Here is a 17,704-nt window from a genome sequence, read left to right as displayed (position 1 = left end):
ATTTCAAAGCTGAAACCTAACAAACTCGGCCTATATATAATAGAATCCAACAGAATCCCTTGTATTCAGTCCAGGGAACATTAGCTTACTAGTTTTAATGATGGGTTCTTTTCAGGTCCATTTTTAAGTTGAACTGTGTTTCTCACATCAGGACACATGCTTATCCTCAACCAAACAACCATTTATTAATTCACCCAGAGTCACATCAATATACAATCAGCAGTTCACCACCAAAGTGCAGAAACAACCAAAGTGCTAGGTGTATACAACACACACAACAGTCTTGCTAGCATTGAGGCTCAGCAGTTATATCAAGTAACAAAGTACCAAGATTTCTGATTACATTGACTTGTGACCGTCAATTCTAAATTCCTAACACATTTATCACACTTCCCAGGGTGCACTTGTCTGCAAGGCACTTTGAAGAGTGTGGTTAGTACAGTTTGACTGGACTAGTCCGAAAGAGACAAGTTTAGAGTATTAAAAACAATTGCTAAACACAATTCTTTTCAATCGTTTAGGCCAATTTGCTTGGGCTTAACAAAGAAGTTAAAATATGATTACTTGACATCTCACTAGAGAGCACAGGCTCAGCAGGATAACTCTCAGTAATTTATATGAAAGAACAGAAGGGGAAATGCAATCCTTGAAATTCAATCTCACCACTTCTTATCCATATAACCCTGGGCTGGGGGAAGAGTTCTTTCCACACGTCTTGTCCGGGAGTGAGTCATACTTAGGAATTTTTCACTTTCTTGTTGGGTTCAGCCAACTCTCTTTAGCACATGGTGACTTCAGTTTATATAGCCTAGTTTCAGGGCTCATAGGAAAGGGCCACACACACATTCCTACTGGACTCAGGTCAAATGAGTGCTTAGGGTTTTTCTTTGCTGCCTCCATTGGTATCCAGTTGGTGGCGTCAGTATATCACAATTTACTTCAATACTTTTTTTTAATCAGAGGCTTTATACATTTGATTCATTTCAAGGATTGTATTTCATCATTAACCCCTCCTATGGATTGGGACAGCCCCTTCTAAGCAATTTCTCTTAATATCCCAAAGTTATACCATGGTTTATATCTTTTTATATTTCTTCTTCCTTGTGCCAGACAATTCTTAGAGAGCAACATTTACAATGAAAACCAACAAAACCTTTATACTCTTCTAAATTTAGAGGACATACTCCATACATTCTTTGATTGTACATAAGCATTTCACCTTATTTAGGACGTACAACAGAACAAGAGACATTTTCCACATACGGAAGGATGTAGATCTGATTCAGAATCACAACGCTGACAAAGGTGCAAATTTTAATTTGGGGGGGAAAGAGATGATTCACAGCATATTTGATTTACAAGGAAAACAATGTATAGTTTATTCTTTGGGGTGAAAACATTTTGCATAGGCAAGCAGGGTGTGACCCTTGCTTGGTAACTTGGAGTTCTTTTTAGCTAGGCTGGGAGGGAGAAAGAGGTTTATACATGAGCAAATTATGAGATATTCTTGCCTAGCTGATTAACAGTACTCTCATTTAGACATTTTAGTTTCTATTCTTGGGGAGAGGAAATCCCAACCTTGGCTGATCTATGGGTTCTTAGACAAGATGTGTCATATAATATGAACCATTTTCTTGCGGTCTTTACTTCTTAGGTGGATCCTATTTTGCGATAAACAGAGGCGGACTTTTCTATTTTTCTGAGGGCCAGAAGGAACAAGTAGCTATTAATCATTCAAACACATATCTGTTCCATACATTTCTCAGAGCCAAGGGTGAAACCAGGGATAAAAAGCTGAAAGCCAGAGTGGGTACGCCGGAAGTATGGTCAGGAAGCTGAGCCAGGGGTTGCAAAGATGGAGAAGAAAAGGAACTGAAGCAGGCAGCTGGGCCCAAGAGCAGACTGGTGAGAAGCAGAAAGCAAGAAGCAGGACCAAATGCAGCTGCAGGAGTGGAACGTATTGAGCTTCCAACGAGCTCTGGCTGCTGCTGGGTGATGTAGTAGCTAGCTCCACCCCTTTACCCGTCAGGAAGTGCAATCAATCAGTCACACTCTGCCAGGTTAGCTGTGCCCAGTGAGTGGACCCTGCTGCAGCAAGATCCCGGACAGTCTGTGCTGGTACTGTAGAGAAAGACCAGGTGTGTGGGTTTTCTCAGAGCTTGGGTGCTCTTTTAGCACATTGTTGGAAAAGTGAGATTTTAATGTTGGGGGGGGGAGGGGGCGGCAATTTTAATTGTGCTCCTAATGAGCAATTGGCTAAGAACTCTGGAACCGCATCCACTGTCTGCTCAGTGACTTTCAACTCTTCTACAGGCTCAAATCTGTCATTTCTTGTTTTCACTGCGTTTTATGTACCGATTTTATTAAAAGTATTTTTAAAAGTCAAAAATTGCTCTCGTAGGAATTCTCCAATGTATAAAAATGTAAGAGCTCCCACTGAATTTTTCCCCACCATTGAAGTGTTTCTAGGGTATCTCACCCTTGTGGATTCTCCGATGTTTGGTGAGGTAGGAGCTGTTATTGAAGCTTTTCCCACAGTCCAAACATTTATGGGTTTTCTCTCCCATGTGGATTGTCTGATGTGTGATAAGGTGTGATCTCTGAATGAATCTTTTCCCACAGTTGAGGCACGTGTGAGGTTTCTCTCCCGTATGGATTCTCTGATGTCTAATAAGGGCTGATCTCTGACTAAAACTTTTCCCACAGACCAAACATGTATGGGGTTTCTCTCCCGTATGGATTCTCTGATGCGTAATAAGGGCTGATCGCCGAACAAAACTTTTCCCACATTCAATGCACTTATAATGTCTCTCTCCCGTGTGGGTTCTCTGATGCATAATAAGGTGTGAGCTCTGATTGAAAGTTTTCCCACACTCAAGACATTTATAGGGTCTCTCTCCTGTGTGAATTCGCCGATGTTTAGTAAGGTGTGAGCTGTGACTGAAGCTTTTGCCACAGTCCAAGCATTTATGAGGTCGCTCTCCCGTGTGAATTCTCTGATGAATAATAAGTTGTGATCTCACATTGAAGCTTTTCCCACAGTCGAGGCACTGATAGGGTTTATCTCCCGTGTGGGTTCTCAGATGCGTGATAAGACTAGAGCTCTGATTGAAACTTTTCCCACACTCAAGACACTTATAGGGTCTCTCTCCCGTGTGCAGTCTCTGATGCGTAATAAGGTAGGAGCTGTGATTGAAACATTTCCCGCAATCCAAACAAATATGGGGTTTCCCTCCCTTGTGGTTTTGCTGATGTTTAATAAGGTTTGATCTCACGTTGAATTCTTTCCCGCACTCCAGGCATTTATACGGTCTCTCTCCTGTGTGCAGCCTCTGGTGTGTAATAAGGTGTGAGCTCTGAGTGAAGGTTTTCCCACAGTCCAGGCATTTATAAGGTCGCTCCCCTGTGTGCATTCTGCCATGCTTAATAAGGTCTGAGCTCTTACTGAAGGTTTTCCCACAGTCCAAGCATTTATAGGGTTTCTCGCCTGAGTGGTTTCTCCGACATTTAACAAGCTTTCTACTCACATTGAACCTTTTCCTACTCTTTAGTTGTTTATAGGGTTTTTCTTCCTGGTGATATGTCTGTGGGGCTGTGGTTTCCTTGGGATCTTTGCATCCTCCCCCATACTGAATGGATTCATCAGCCCAAGAAATGAAGCAGTTTCTCAGCTGCCTCTCTGACCTGCACCAATTTCCCCAGGCTTTTCCCTGTTCCAAGCCCTGGGAAAAATTCCCTTCAGCTCTTCTCAAAAACCTCTCCTGGGGTTCCATTTGCTCAGGATCTTCCTGCTGCTGATTCTCCTCCTTGTTCTCACTCACTGTCCTCTCACCTGCTGGGAGAGAGAGAACCCAGACAGGAGTCACTGCCTGTGCCGGGGAGAAAGGACCGAAAAGGGGAATAGCAAAGAGGGAAAACACAACACAGTGACTGTTGGGGAGCTGGAGACGTTGGATTCTGCCTCCACATCCCAACCAAACACTCCCAGGTAAATAAAGTCAGGGAGGAAATTCCCAAGAGCTAACAGGATGGCTGGGAAGCCGTGACTGATATCTGCCTTGATGCTACAACACCTGCTGACTGCAGCCCTGACCTGGGTGAGACGGGGCAGAACTGGGGGCTCTCGCTCACAGCACATTTTGGGAGTCCCAGCTTTTTCCTTCACTTGCCAGATGTTTCTGTCTCAGTTTCCCTGACTCCTCACCTGTGCGGGTGCCTCTCGGGCTCTCCCTTTCCTTGTCGGCCTGGAGATCCGGGACCCACGGCTCTTCCCCTCGTTCCAGCCGGGCGATCAGGTCAGGTTTGGGAATGGGGAATCCTGCTCAGGGGGTGAAATCAGACCAGATCAGGATGCATGGAGCATTGGTAGAGTATCTGTCTCAAAGGGCATTCCCTGATTGTAACCTGGCCCTGTGCTGTGCTGGAGGGGGGGATGTGGAATCTGAACAGACAGGGACATAGTCATTGAGCCACCTTGGGAGAGGCAGACATGTGGGGAGGTGGGGGGAATTGACTCCCACTAGGAGTTCCCAGGATCTGTACGCTCTGGGGGGACTTGCTGATGCACACACAGCTCTGGAGTTAAACCGCTGCCTATTTCCAAATCTGCAGAGCCCAGAGCCCTCCCCATGGATGGAGCTAGTCCCAGGAAGGGAGGAGAACAAGGATTCTGTGTTGAGTGAGCAATAATACAGGCAGGACAATACACAGCTTCCGCCCCCTTGAAAGCTGGAGAGATGGGATGAATTAGCACAGTCATTAGCGTGCAACATGTTATTCACCTGCCTCACGGGCAGCTGGCGCATATGGCATATGTGTGTGCGCGATGCAAGCAACTCACTGCCCTTAGAGACAAAGTACAGGGTGTGGAGGCCAGAACGCCTTAACTGGAGGAGCAAAGGGAGACAGAGAGGTACAAAGAGGAGACTTTTAGTGCCATAGTAGAGTGGTCCCACCTCCTGTCCAACAGTCCCTGTGCTGTTGAGGCAGATGAAAGTCTTGGGGCTCGAAAGCATCACACTGGAACAGAGGGGACCATAGTTGGGACCTACCTTCCAGATGATGTCATGATGTCCTCTGCCACTGAGGATACCGCTTGATGGGTGACCCCAGTTATTAGGAAGAGACAGGTAATAGTAATGGGGGATTTGAATATTAGAAATATAGATAGTTGTGTTTGTGACAACCAGGAGAACCACATGGTGCATTGCCCACTGGATGCAAAGGTAGTAGCTCTCACAAGATATCTAGATAGCCTTACAAGTAATGCTGGGGAGGAACTGATGGTCATGGTACATGCAGGTATTAATGACACATAGAAAGGTAGGACAGCATTCCTGGAGGCCAAAGTTAGTCTGCTAGGTAAGAGATTGAAGTCCAGGACCTCCATAGAAGCATTCTCTGAAATGCTTCCAGTTACACGCACAAGGCCTGGAAGACAGGCAGAACTGTAGGGTCTCAATGCATGGACGAGATGATGGCGTAGGAAGGAGATATTTAGGTTTATTAGGAACTGGAGAACTTTTGGGGGAAGGAAGCAACTCTATAGGAGGGATGGGCTCCCACTAAACCAAAATGAAACCAGACTGCTGGCATGTAAAATTAAAAAGTTTGTAGAGTGGTTTTTAAACTAAGGGCAGGGGGAGAGCCTTGGATCAGGTGAAGACATCCCTTAGGGATGAATTTATTAAAGAGGTAGCTCTATATCCTCGTTTCGAGGCTAGGGAAGGAGTTGGTAAAGTACAGGTAGGAGCTAGAGAGGAACAGTGTCCCATTGAAACGTAACACATGAAGGCAAGCATATTGAGAAAATGTACAAGTGCTTATATACAAATGCTAGAAGTCGACAAATACTAAGATGGCTGAACTTGAGTGCATGGATTAAATGAGGTAATTGATATAACAGGCGTTGCAGAAACTCGGTGGAATGAGGATAATCAATGGGACACAGTAATACCAAGGTACAGAATATATAGCCATGATAGAGTAGGTCACGCTGGTGGGGCAGTGGTGCTATTATATGATAAATAAAAAAAACAGAGTCAAATTGGGTGAAAATCTAAAATGAATCAAACTGTAAATTATGGATAGAAATTCCATGCTTGAATATTAAGAGTATAGCAGTAGGAATATGCTACTGACCACATGACCAGGATAGTGACAGTGACTGTGATATGCTAAGGAAGGTCAGAGTGGCTACAGCAGTAGAAAATGCAAAAATAACGGGTGATGTCATTTACCCTCATATCGATGGGGTAAATGTCACCGCAGGGCATGATTCAGAGATAAAATTTCTAGACACCATAAATTACTGCTTCTTGGAGAAGCTAATCCTTGAAACCAGCAGTGGAAAGGCAATTCTTGATTTAATCCTAAGTGGAGGACAGGACTGGTCGAAGAGGTAACTATAGCTGAACCATTCAGTAAAAATGACCTGTAATGTATTAAATTTGATATCCTTGTAGGGCGGAAAACACCGAAAAGTCTAACTTCAGTTCTGGGCAAACTGATCGAAACTATAATAAAGAACAGAATTATCAGACCCACAGATGAACACAATATATTGGGGAAGAATCAATACAACTTTTGTGAAGGGAAATCATGCCTTACCAATCTATTAGAATTCTTTGAGAGTCAACAAGCATGCAGACCCCCCATAGTGACATTCAACTTTAACAAGGGAAATTACACAAGAATGAGGATGCTAGTTAGACAGAAATTAAAAAGAGCAGTCACCAGGGTAAAATGCCTGCAACCAACATGGAGACTACTTAAAATTACCATAATAGAGGCTCAGACTAAGTGTCTACCCCAAATCAAAAAAGACAGTGGGAGGACCAAAAGAATGCTGCCATGGCTAAACAGCAGAGTAACAGAGGCCATTGGAGGCAAAAAAGCATCCTTTAAACTTTGGGACTCCTGGTAAGGATAATAGGAAGGAGCGCAAACTCTGGCAAGTTAATTCTAAAAGTAAAATAAGGCAGGCCAAGTAAGAATTTGAGAAACAACTTGCTAAAGCCGCAAAAATTAACAGCAATTTTGTTCCACTGCATGCATCCAATGAAGTGGGCTGTAGCCCACGAAAGCTTATGCTCAGATAAATTTGTCTCAGCCCGACGTGCACGGGCTGAAATTGTGGAAAAGCAGCATCACTTGCCCCATAACCTCAGCCATACAGAACACAATGCCATCCACAGCCTCAGAAACAACTCTGACATCATAATCAAAAAGGCTGACAAAGGAGGTGCTGTTGTCATCATGAATAGGTCGGAATATGAACAAGAGGCTGCTTGGCAGCTCTCCAACACCACTTTCTACAAGCCATTACCCTATGATCCCACTGAGAGTTACCAAAAGCAACTACAGCATTTGCTCAAGAAACTTCCTGAAAAAGCTCAAGATCAAATCCGCACAGACACACCCCTGGAACCCCGACCTGGGATATTCTATCTACTACCCAAGATCCATAAACCTGGAAATCCTGGGCGCCCCATCATCTCAGGCATTGGCACCCTGACAGCAGGATTGTCTGGCTATGTAGACTCTCTCCTCAGGCCCTACGCTACCAGCACTCCCAGCTACCTTCGAGACACCACTGACTTCCTGAGGAAACTACAAAGAAGTATGGGCTGGATGAATGCACTATAAGGTGGGTAGAAAGTTGGCTAGATTGTCGGGCTTAACGGGTAGTGATCAATGGCTCCATGTCTAGTTGGCAGCCGGTGTCAAGTGGAGTGCCCCAGGGGTCGGTCCTGGGGCCGGTTTTGTTCAATATCTTCATAAATGATCTGGAGGATGGTGTGGATTGCACTCTCAGCAAATTTGCAGATGATACTAAACTGGGAGGAGTGGTAGATACGCTGGAGGGCAGGGATAGGATACAGAGGGACCTAGACAAATTGGAGGGTTGGGCCAAAAGAAATCTGATGAGGTTCAATAAGGATAAGTGCAGGGTTCTGCACTTAGGACGGAAGAACCCAATGCACAGCTACAGACTAGGGACCAAATGGCTAGGCAGCAGTTCTGCGGAAAAGGACCTAGGGGTGACAGTGGACGAGAAGCTGGATATGAGTCAGCAGTGTGCCCTTGTTGCCAAGAAGGCCAATGGCATTTTGGGATGTATAAGTAGGGGCATAGCGAGCAGCTCGAGGGACATGATCGTCCCCCTCTATTCGACATTGGTGAGGCCTCATCTGGAGTACTGTGTCCAGTTTTGGGCCCCACACTACAAGAAGGATGTGGATAAATTGGAAAGAGTCCAACGAAGGGCAACAAAAATGATGAGGGGTCTGGAACACATGACTTATGAGGAGAGGCTGAGGGAACTGGGATTGTTTAGTCTGCAGAAGAGAAGAATGAGGGGGGATTTGATAGCTGCTTTCAACTACCTGAGAGGTGATTCCAGAGAGGATGGTTCTAGACTATTCCCAGTGGTAGAAGAGGACAGGACAAGGAGTAATGGTCTCAAGTTGCAGTGGGGGAGGTTTAGGTTGGATATTAGGAAAAACTTTTTCACTAGGAGGGTGGTGAAACACTGGAATGCGTTACCTAGGGAGGTGGTAGAATCTCCTTCCTTAGAAGTTTTTAAGGTCAGGCTTGACAAAGCCCTGGCTGGGATGATTTAATTGGGGATTGGTCCTGCTTTGAGCAGGGGGTTGGACTAGATGACGTCCTGAGGTCCCTTCCAACCCTGATACTCTATGATTCTAAGTGAGCTGTAGCTCACAAAAGCTTATGCTCAAATAAATTGGTTAGTCTCTAAGGTGCCACAAGTACTCCTTTTCTTTTTGCGAATAAATGGTCAGTTTTCACAATGGAGCGAGGTGAATAGCGGAGCCCCCAAAGAATCTGTACTGGGACCTCTGTTATTCAACATATTCATTAATGATCTGGGGAAAGGGATGAACATTGAAGTGGCAAAATTTGCAAACGATACAAAATTGTTCAAGACAGATGAGTCTAAAGCAGACTGTGAGGAGTTACAGAAGGATCTCACTGAACCAGGAGATTGGGCACCAAAATGGCTGATGAAATTCAAGGTTCATAAGTGCCAAGTAGTGCACATTGAATATGAATAGTTAGGATTATTTTTTCCAGTGGTATGTTCTAAATTAGCTGTTACCAATCAAGAAAGAAATCTTGGGGTCACTGTGGATAGTTCTCTGAAAACTTCTGCTCAATGTGCAGCAACAGTTAACAGTATGTTAGGAACTATTAGAAAAGGGATAGAAAATATCATAATGCTCCTATATAAATCCATACTGCACCCACACCTGGAATGTTGTGCCCAGTTCTGGTCGCCCCACCTGAAAAAAGGTATAGTGGAACTGGAAAAGGTTCAGAGAAGGGCAACAAAGATAATCAAGGGTATGGAATGTCTTCCATATGAGGGGAGACTAAACAGATTAGGGCTCTTTAGTTTCAAAAAAAGATGACTAAGGGGGGATCTGACAGAAGTCTATATAATCATGAGCAGTGTGCAAAAACAGAATAGAGAAGTGTTATTTATCCTTTCATACAATACAAAACAAGGGGCCACCTGATTAAAATACACACAAGAGGAAGCTTTTTTTTTCCACACAATGCACAGTTAACCTGTGGAACTCATTGTCGATGGATGTTGTGATGGCCAGAAGTATAACTGGGTTCAAAAAAGAACTGGAAAACTTCACGGAGAATAGGTCCAGCTAGAGTTATTAGCCAAGATGGTCAGGGATGTAACCCCATGCTTGGAGTGATGGCAAACATGTAGCTAACAGAAGCCAGGAGTGGAAGACAGGTGCAGGTCACTCCATAATTGCCCTGTTCTGAACACTCCCTATGAACCTCTGGTACCAGCCATTGTCAGAGACAGGACTGTAGTCTGACCCAGTATGAGAACTGTTATGTTCTTACGTTTCTGATTCCCCAATCCCACCGGCGGGGATATGGAGATGAGTCTCTCTCATGCTGCAGCTGTGGACTCTAGGACCTAGTCCCCCCTAATCCAGCTGAGGAAGGAAGAACCTGACCAGATTCAGACACGCAGACCCCACGGCTTCCAATAACCGAGGGCACAGGAATCCCTTACCCAGTGAGGTCACCGTCTCATAATTCTCCTGCATGACTTCTCTGTAGAGGGCTCTCTGACTGGGGTCCAGCAGAGCCGCCTGCCCCTCGGTGAAATACATAGCCACCTCCTCGAAGGCCACCAACATCTGAAACAACAAGTCTCCCCCATTCAGTGCCTGCTGCCCCAGCCACAATCCCACTAGTCACAGGGGAGGAAGGATAAACAAACAGAAGCTCTGGGGGTGACAGAGTAGCAGAATCCCACCCCCACCCTGCTCAGAGCAGCCAGGAGGCGTTAAGGCATGGGAAGAAGGTGAGAGCTCCTTGTCCCCCCCAGCAGATGGAGCAGGGCAGGGTCTTCTCATTTCCCACATGTCTGCCAGCCACAGGCTGATATGGGAAGCAGAGCTCTGAGCCGGGGACAGGGACAGGAATCCCAACAGCTTCCCTTCGTATTTCACAGCAGCCTCTGGCCAGTGGGGTCAGGCTCCAGCACTGGGAGTCTGGTCAGTTTTCCCAGCCCTGCCCAGGAGGGTGTTTCCTGGTTCAGAAATGGGGGGAATGTTTCTTCTTCCCCCACCCGGCCAATGGGCTGTTCAGAAAATCAGGCTCCAAGTTGAACCCCAGCAGGTTTATCACACCCTGTCCCCGCCCTGTCTCCCCCTGCGTGTTTCCTGCCCCTCCCCCTCTACAGCAACCCCCCCCTGCAGCTCCCTGAAAATCCCCTACCTGAGCTGGCTCCATCACAGCCATTTCCCTTCCCTGTCCCCTGGAAGACGGGACAATTTGGAGCGAAACGTGGATGTGATTCCTCAGCCTGTCAGGGTGAGAGGGGTGATGGGGGGAAGTTTCAGAAGGGGCTTGAGTCCATTTCACACCCTGACTCCCCCCAGGCTCCCTCCCTGCAGAGACAAGCTCTGGGCTCTGCCACACGGGGAAAAACCTCAGGCACTTTATTACAACACAGCCCCAGCCCCTCCTCGCAGCACTGAGCCTCCCGAGACACTTTTAACCCAACCCCCCCAGACAGAGTCTCTAACACAAATTCTGAAAAAGAGCAGAATCAAAGGAACCATTTGGGGGGATCCCCCCCGACACTGGCCACAAGGATTTGGCCGGGGGAGGACCTGGCTTTTCCTCTGTCAGTTCCTACTCTTCTTCCCAGCCAAGTCAGTCTGCCCAGGGGTGATGCAGAGAATGAGGCTTGGAACCTCTCTTCTTGCTCCTGCTGCCCCTTACAGTCTCTCCACTCTCCCTTTCCCGCTGCCTGGGAGAACTGGTTTCTGCCCCACTTTCATGGGTGTTTGCTCTCCAGTAGACAGATCTGCTACTACAACAGCTAGGTCTGTGTCACTGACGGCAGCAGCTCTGGGCCCTTTGTGCAGAGTCACCTTCCTGCCCGGGCCCCAGACCTTTCCCGCAGGTCTCTCCATCACCTGCAGGCTCCCGCTCAGGGGCTGGCGTGGGCAGAGCCCGGGGCTGCCCCAGGGGCTGGTTCCAGCCACTGGAGAAAGTGCCCACCCAGGCGGGGCACAGAGGGAGGAGTGGGGGTTAAGGAAGGCCTCTCCCTGGCACAGACCAGCTGGGGAGCAGCAGTTTCACACTCTGGGCTCTCAGGTAGAGGAGGCAGCAGTGTCTGACCCAGGGACCTCAATTCAAGGGCTCTAATACCAGGAGCAGAGAGAGACACACACCAGCTGCCTCCTCTCCCTGATCAATCAATAATCGGAGCCCTCTGGTGGCAGCAGCTAATGACTGAGCCTCCCTGTCCTGCCCCTGCAGCCCCCAGGGACAGGCAGGCAGAGGCTGATCCCATCGGCCCATCCGCACTCACCCCCTGCCAGAGCCAGCAGTGACTCCGGTCTGACTCCGGTGTGGCTGAGATCTGAATTCTGCCTGGAAATCAGACCAGGGCCCCGGGCAGCCCCGAACCTCATTTAATCCATGCACTCAGGAGACGGACCCCCAAATCATGACTGTGTCTGAAAATAATAAAATAAAATAAATTGGGAGCACAGGGTGTGGGGGGGGGGCAGGGGGCGTCTGGATATTTGGTTAGTAGCTTCTGAACCCTCGGGCAGAAGCCTCCACCTACCACCAAAGCATCATTGACTATTTGTGGTAAAAGATTTACCCCAGGCTGCTGGGTGGGGCAGGCCCTCCCCCTCTCTTGCCCCATTGGGGTGGGGGAGTTGCCCTTGTATCTCTCCCCCTCCCCACATCCCCCTTTTCCTTCGCAGTGCCCCCCACTCAGTTTCCCTCTATTGCAGCCCTGTTCCCATCCGCCCCATAAATTTCCCCTGATTGCCCGACATGGACCCATCCTCCCTTCAGCGCACCCCCGCCCCCATCCCCTCCTGCCCCCCCCCCCACATCCCTGTCCCCCCCGGTATTTGAAAAGAAGCAGTATAATTCCAGAAGAGGGTGAAGATTGCTGGTGTGCTGCCACTGTAATCCCCCCTTAGCTACACCCCCGCCCCCCTTCAGCTCCCCGTCTGCCCCCCGTCACTGTCCCAGCCCCCGCCCCGCGCACACCGGGGGCTGGCGGCGGCTTTCCCGGGCCCGGGGCAGGGAATCGCAGCCGGCTCCGCGGGGAGCAGCCCGGGGCCAAACCCGCCCCCTGCAGCCCGGGGGTGCCGGGGGGGGCGGGTCTCTCTTACCTTCCCTCCGAGCGGGGCCCCCCGGGGCAGGGGCCGGGCCGGGAAGGGGCCCTGGCCGGGCTGGGGGCTCTGCCCTGGGAGAGGCTCCCGGGGAGCAGCGGGCAGGGCCCGGCTGGAGGTTCCCCTCTCCCGGCTGCAGCCCGGGCTCCGGGCTCCCAGCACCAGCCGCCGGGGCGCGGGGATCTCGCCGGGAGCCAGAGTCCCCGCAGCGGCTGCGAGTCACTTCCTGGGCCGGGCTGAGCCCCGCGATCCTCCCCCCAGAGCCGCCCCCCAGCCGCTCCTGGGTCCTAGCGATCAACCCACCGATCTGCAGCACCCCTGCCCCAGAGCCCTGGGCTGGGGCAGCTTCTCCCAGCGCTATGTAGGGATCCTGCCTAGAAGCCCCAGGATCAATGCGGGGACAGAAAGGAGCTCAGCAGATGGTCCAGCTTTGCTCTTTCACTTCCATTCTTCTTCACTTCTTTGGTTTCCGAGTAACAGCCGTGTTAGTCTGTATTCGCAAAAAGAAAAGGAGGACTTGTAGCACCTTAGAGACTAACCAATTTATTTGAGCACAAGCTTTTGTGAGCTACAGCTTGCATCCAATGAAGTGAGCTGTAGCTCATGAAAGCTTATGCTCAAATAAATTGGTTAGTTTCTAAGGTGCCACAAGTCCTCCTTTTCTTTTCACTTCTTTGGGTGGCTGCATCTGCCATTGAGCAGCCGGATGGAAGTACCTGAGTCCTCTGTCTAGGCACGCAGGCCCAGTAGCTAAAGCCAAGCCCCACTGAGAGCAGTGGGAGATTAGCCTGGAGTGTCAGGAGTGGAGGCTTGGCCCATGGGGACCCCAGGCACTGCAGCTGCTGCCACCTACATTGTGAATCCTCCAACCCATTGCCAAAGGGCTCTTCCACATTCTACAAACTGGCCTCACCGGCTGACTGTCTAGGAGAACAGAAATCCTTTGTTAGAGCAGGAGAGTCTCTTCAATGCAGCACTCTTTCCACGGCTCCCAGAGGGTCACAGTGAAACACCTGCGAGTCTCTAGGAGGCTCTCAAGAAGTTCCCTTCTCAGTCACTTGACACCCACTCGCAATGGTCTCTGGCAGTGGCATTGCACAGGGGAGCTCAGCAGATGGTCCCGTCTATGGCTTCCTGAGTGGGAGGGAGGTTGGTCTTGTCATTTAAGGCCTAGCTGTCAGAGTCAGGGTTCCTGGGTTCTCTGACTTTGGAAGTGGGTGGAGTCTAGTGGTTGGAGCTGGACTGGTATCAGTACCACACTTCCTTCCTGCCTCTGTCAGTGACGTTGTGTGTGACCTTGTAGCCAGTTGCTTTCTATCCCTATGCCCCAGCTAACAGGGATAATACTGACCCACCTCAGAGGGACTGGCAGGGGTCACCTTGGTCATGACTCAAGTTGGAATGAGTTGTGCTCTTGGTAGTGAAGGGCCCAGATTCAGTCCCCATGGATGCCCAGGGTGTCTCTATTGTGGCCGTGGTTTGACTCACCTAGCATTACAGGCTGTTTAGCCCGGTCCTGGCCAGGCGTGGTGCATCTTCTCCTGGCCCTCTCTGGCCCACAGCTCCATCACACACAAGAACATGGCCCATCAAGGACAATCTCTCAGCTCCCATCTGGTGTTCAGCTCCAAGATGGATGGTGAGCCTAGCCAGACCATAGAAAGAGAGGGTGGTGTTCTCTGGTGGAAACTGCTGGAGCTTCAGACTCTGCTCCCACCTCCACCCCCATGCTAAGGGCTTCAAAAGTGGTCCCTGACCCCAGGTAAACAAAGTAGTTGAGCTGCGGCCAGGGTGGGTGGAATTACAGCTAGGACTGATCCTAGGAGAAGGGCAGATTTCTCCTCTGCTCTAGGGAGATTCCCATCGGAAAAGTAGCTGAGGTGGGGGTGGGGGTAATACAAGCACCACCCCTCAGCCCTTGAATAGCAGGCAACTAGGACTTTGGGAGCCAAGGGACTGGTGTATCTTGCTGGAGAGCAGAAAAGAGCATTGGAGAAATTGTACAAAAGTCAATGTCACGGCTGGGTCAAGGGCAGCCAGGTCTACTGGTCAGAGCCAGAGTTCACACTCACATGACAGGAGTTGAGAGTCAGCTGGGTCAGGATACTGGAAGATCAGCAGCAAAAGGCAAACTTGCGATCACAACCACAAATCAGATGCCAGGAAACCAAGCCAGGGGAGTGGCAGCAGAAACAGGTAGCACACGGTCCTCAAACTGGGGCTGAACTTCATGGGTCCTAGGTAAGCAATTTTCAGCAGGCTTCCAGGTGGAGGGTTGGAGGGTGGCTGCTCCCATGAACCCTGCAGACCCAGGTTGAAGACCCGTGGGTCGTGACAGTGAGTGGTCTTTCCCCACTCAAATCTCTTGCAGCAGGAAACAGGCTCCAGGATCTTGGACACATCCTTTGAGAATAAAATGAGGATATCATGATGAGAAATAGGTCTCTCTACTAAGGCTGGGATCTGGGAAAGCTCCCAACCAGGATATGTTTCAGGAGGCCCCTGTTTGTTGCAAGAGCCCCAAATGGCAGGACGAGTGAACAGTTCTTACCTCCAGGAGGTGCATTGGATCTTCCATCTGAGCCTCAACGGGACCCATGTTGCTTAGTTTCGCAGGATGATATGACCTGTCCCCACTGCTCCCTGAGCTGGGCTGGCTGCAGGATATATCTGTGTGAGAGGCTGGGACAGAGCCTGAAAGGCAGATGTGACAATCAGGGTTCTGTCACCTCAGGGGGAGAACAGGGGGTCTGAACCCCAAAGACTAAGCAATTGAATCAGCTGATTCAATGAAGAATTATTGTGCCATACAGGTACATCATAAGGTCCTATCATGGATTGGTAACCGGTTAAACACTGCTCTGCACTGACTGCCCTGACCACATGTGGCCCAATGGCCCACCACACCCCCAACTTAGCAGCTCCAGCTACCAAGAGAGCAAGAACCAGAGGCCTTCCTGCTCCTGGGACAGAGGAGTAGGTTGACAATCTACCTGGATGTGAGTGTTGGCCTTCCCCATGCCCATGGGCTACACTTCATTCAGGGCAGCGCATAGGAACTGCGATTCCTATTCTGGATCGGGGCGGGGGGTGGGGGTTCAGTTTGCTAGTGGGAGACTGTACATGAGACCTTGCAGTTGCAGGGTGACCCAGGCACTAACATGGGCATGGAAGTTTGAGGAACAGGGAAGAGGCCTGTGAGGGGCAAGGGGGGCAGGGATTTGGGAAGCAAGAGCAGAGGATCAAACATTTTCTTAATGTGGGACAGGATGATCCCCATTTCAAAGACAGGGAAAGTGAGGTACCAGGTGGGAGAGTGACCTGGCCAGGATCACGTTACCACTCAGTGGCAGGGCTGCAGTATAACCTGTTCCTTGCTCTCATCACTGGACCCTGCTGCCCCTTCTGTATGACCACTCCAGCCATCCCCTCCCATAGGCCATCCCCACCACTCTCCAATATCACACTGTTTCCATAACGGAAGCAGGCTTGTAACAGAGTTCACTCACTGATAGGTACCCCTTCCTGGCAAGGCCTGGTGTCACAGCTTTCTTGTGGGGCTTGCACCCCTGCCGAGAGTCGCTAGGGCACTCTGGCAGTATTTTGCCTGGGAACTCAGCCCTTCAGCCAGGTGACTATCTTTTAGTTCACTCCTTCCTGGGTCGCCCTCATCCCAAACGAAAAGTCCAAAAATGTCTTTAACCAAAACAAGGTCCTCCGTCCCTTTGGGGGCTCTTCCTCAGCCTGACTTTGGCTCAGCCTGCCCTTGCTGGCCTTGGTAGCCCTTTCTATGGCCTTGTACGTCCCCTTCCTTAGAGACCATGGGAGAACCAGTCCTACCCTGGATTCTAGGTCCCGCCCCAAGGCCCTGTACCGAACAGTTAGGCCTGCTCCTGTACCTTTGCTGTGGTTTTCCCTGTCTTTCCTCTCAGGTGGAGCTCACTCTGTAATCCATTTGGCCTAGCTCCAGGCTTTATTGCCCACAGGCCAAGCCCCCCTGTCATATACGCTCCTCCTTAGAAACTGGCCCACACGAGGGGCAAGTTCTATTCTTGTCCAAGCTTCATCCCTCGTCATCTCGTTGCTGTCACCAGCTGCGCGCTTGTACAGCCTGCACCCACAGTGTCTCCCACTCCACTGCCAGTTCGCTCACCAGAACTCAGAGGCCATCCTTCTCTTTTGCAGTATCCCAATGCTCTTCCTGCAGCCACTCATTCCCATTAACAGCTGCTTGCAGAGCCTCTTCTGAAGCCTTTAGCTTCTTCTGCAGCCTTTTTGCTATGCCACTGCACACACCAAAACCTTTTCCATCAGGGTCGGAGCGCCCACCATGAACTGCTCCACCCTTGTGTTTGTCCCTCCTTCAGTCTGCTTCATCTCTGGGCCAAGCATTTCGTCCTTCACCAACCTGCAGCACCCGACAAGGTGTATTGGTGGAGGGTCTGCAAAGTCCATGGCCATCCCTGCCACTTCCACGTTGCCTGCCTCATGTGGGTTTCTATCAGAGGAACCTTCTCCTTTCTTTCTAACTTCTTGGGGCCCTGGCCCCTCCTTTTGCCACTCAGCAATTTCCTAAGCAGGCCGGGTCTTTTGATATGGCCTGCTTCTCTGCACCCAAAACAAAGAACTCTTGTCCCCATCTTGGCATTAGGCCACGCGTGTACACTTGCTCATGCCCTGCTCTCCTGGGCTAACCTTCTCCGCACAGCCCAGGCATGCTCTCCGGGTCTGCTCTTTTTGTCCATGGGCGTTCCCTTTGCAAGATCTCTCACAGGCATTGCTGCTGCTGCGTCTATAGCTCCGCCTGCACTTCCTTCTGCTCCTGTTGGGTTTCTAGGAGCTGCTGGAGAAACCCCTAGAGCTGCTTTGGCTGCTTAACCAGTCCCTGGAACTCAAAAGGGAAATCCAGTGACCGGCTCGGTCCCTCAATACACCCGCTTGGGAGGACAGACCTTCCTTCAGCAACAAAGACTTCCTTCCATCAGTCCTCATGG

At 49.9% G+C, this 17,704-nt stretch overlaps 1 protein-coding gene across 1 annotated transcript; it reads right to left on the bottom strand.

The window, feature by feature from the left end:
• Positions 1-141: 141 nt before the first annotated feature.
• LOC311530896 (uncharacterized protein) lies at positions 142-11,983 on the bottom strand. The gene is made up of 5 exons (XM_084647919.1): positions 11,885-11,983; positions 10,780-10,867; positions 10,070-10,196; positions 4,205-4,318; positions 142-3,835 (listed from the first exon to the last, which is right to left on the bottom strand). The coding sequence occupies exons 2-5, from the start codon at positions 10,801-10,803 to the stop codon at positions 2,466-2,468; spliced, it is 1,635 nt and encodes a 544-aa protein (XP_084504045.1). The 5' UTR covers positions 10,804-10,867; positions 11,885-11,983; the 3' UTR covers positions 142-2,465.
• Positions 11,984-17,704: the final 5,721 nt, after the last annotated feature.

The sequence above is a fragment of the Lepidochelys olivacea genome (genome assembly GCF_965140295.1).
Source record: "Lepidochelys olivacea isolate rLepOli2 genome assembly, chromosome: 14".
Classification (NCBI taxonomy): Eukaryota; Metazoa; Chordata; order Testudines; family Cheloniidae; genus Lepidochelys; species Lepidochelys olivacea.
The sequence above is the reverse complement of the archived record's forward strand: the minus strand, read 5'-3'. Positions and strand labels throughout refer to the sequence as shown.

Bases quoted from the DNA above. Each gene is read 5' to 3' on its own strand.
- LOC311530896 (XM_084647919.1), bottom strand. From the start codon at position 10,803: ATGGCTGTGATGGAGCCAGCTCAG. The intron at 10,197-10,779 runs GTAGGGGATTTT...TTGTTGTTTCAG, and splicing joins CTGTGATGGAGCCAGCTCAG to ATGTTGGTGGCCTTCGAGGA. The intron at 4,319-10,069 runs GTAAGGGATTCC...CCCCCTGAGCAG, and splicing joins TGAGACGGTGACCTCACTGG to GATTCCCCATTCCCAAACCT.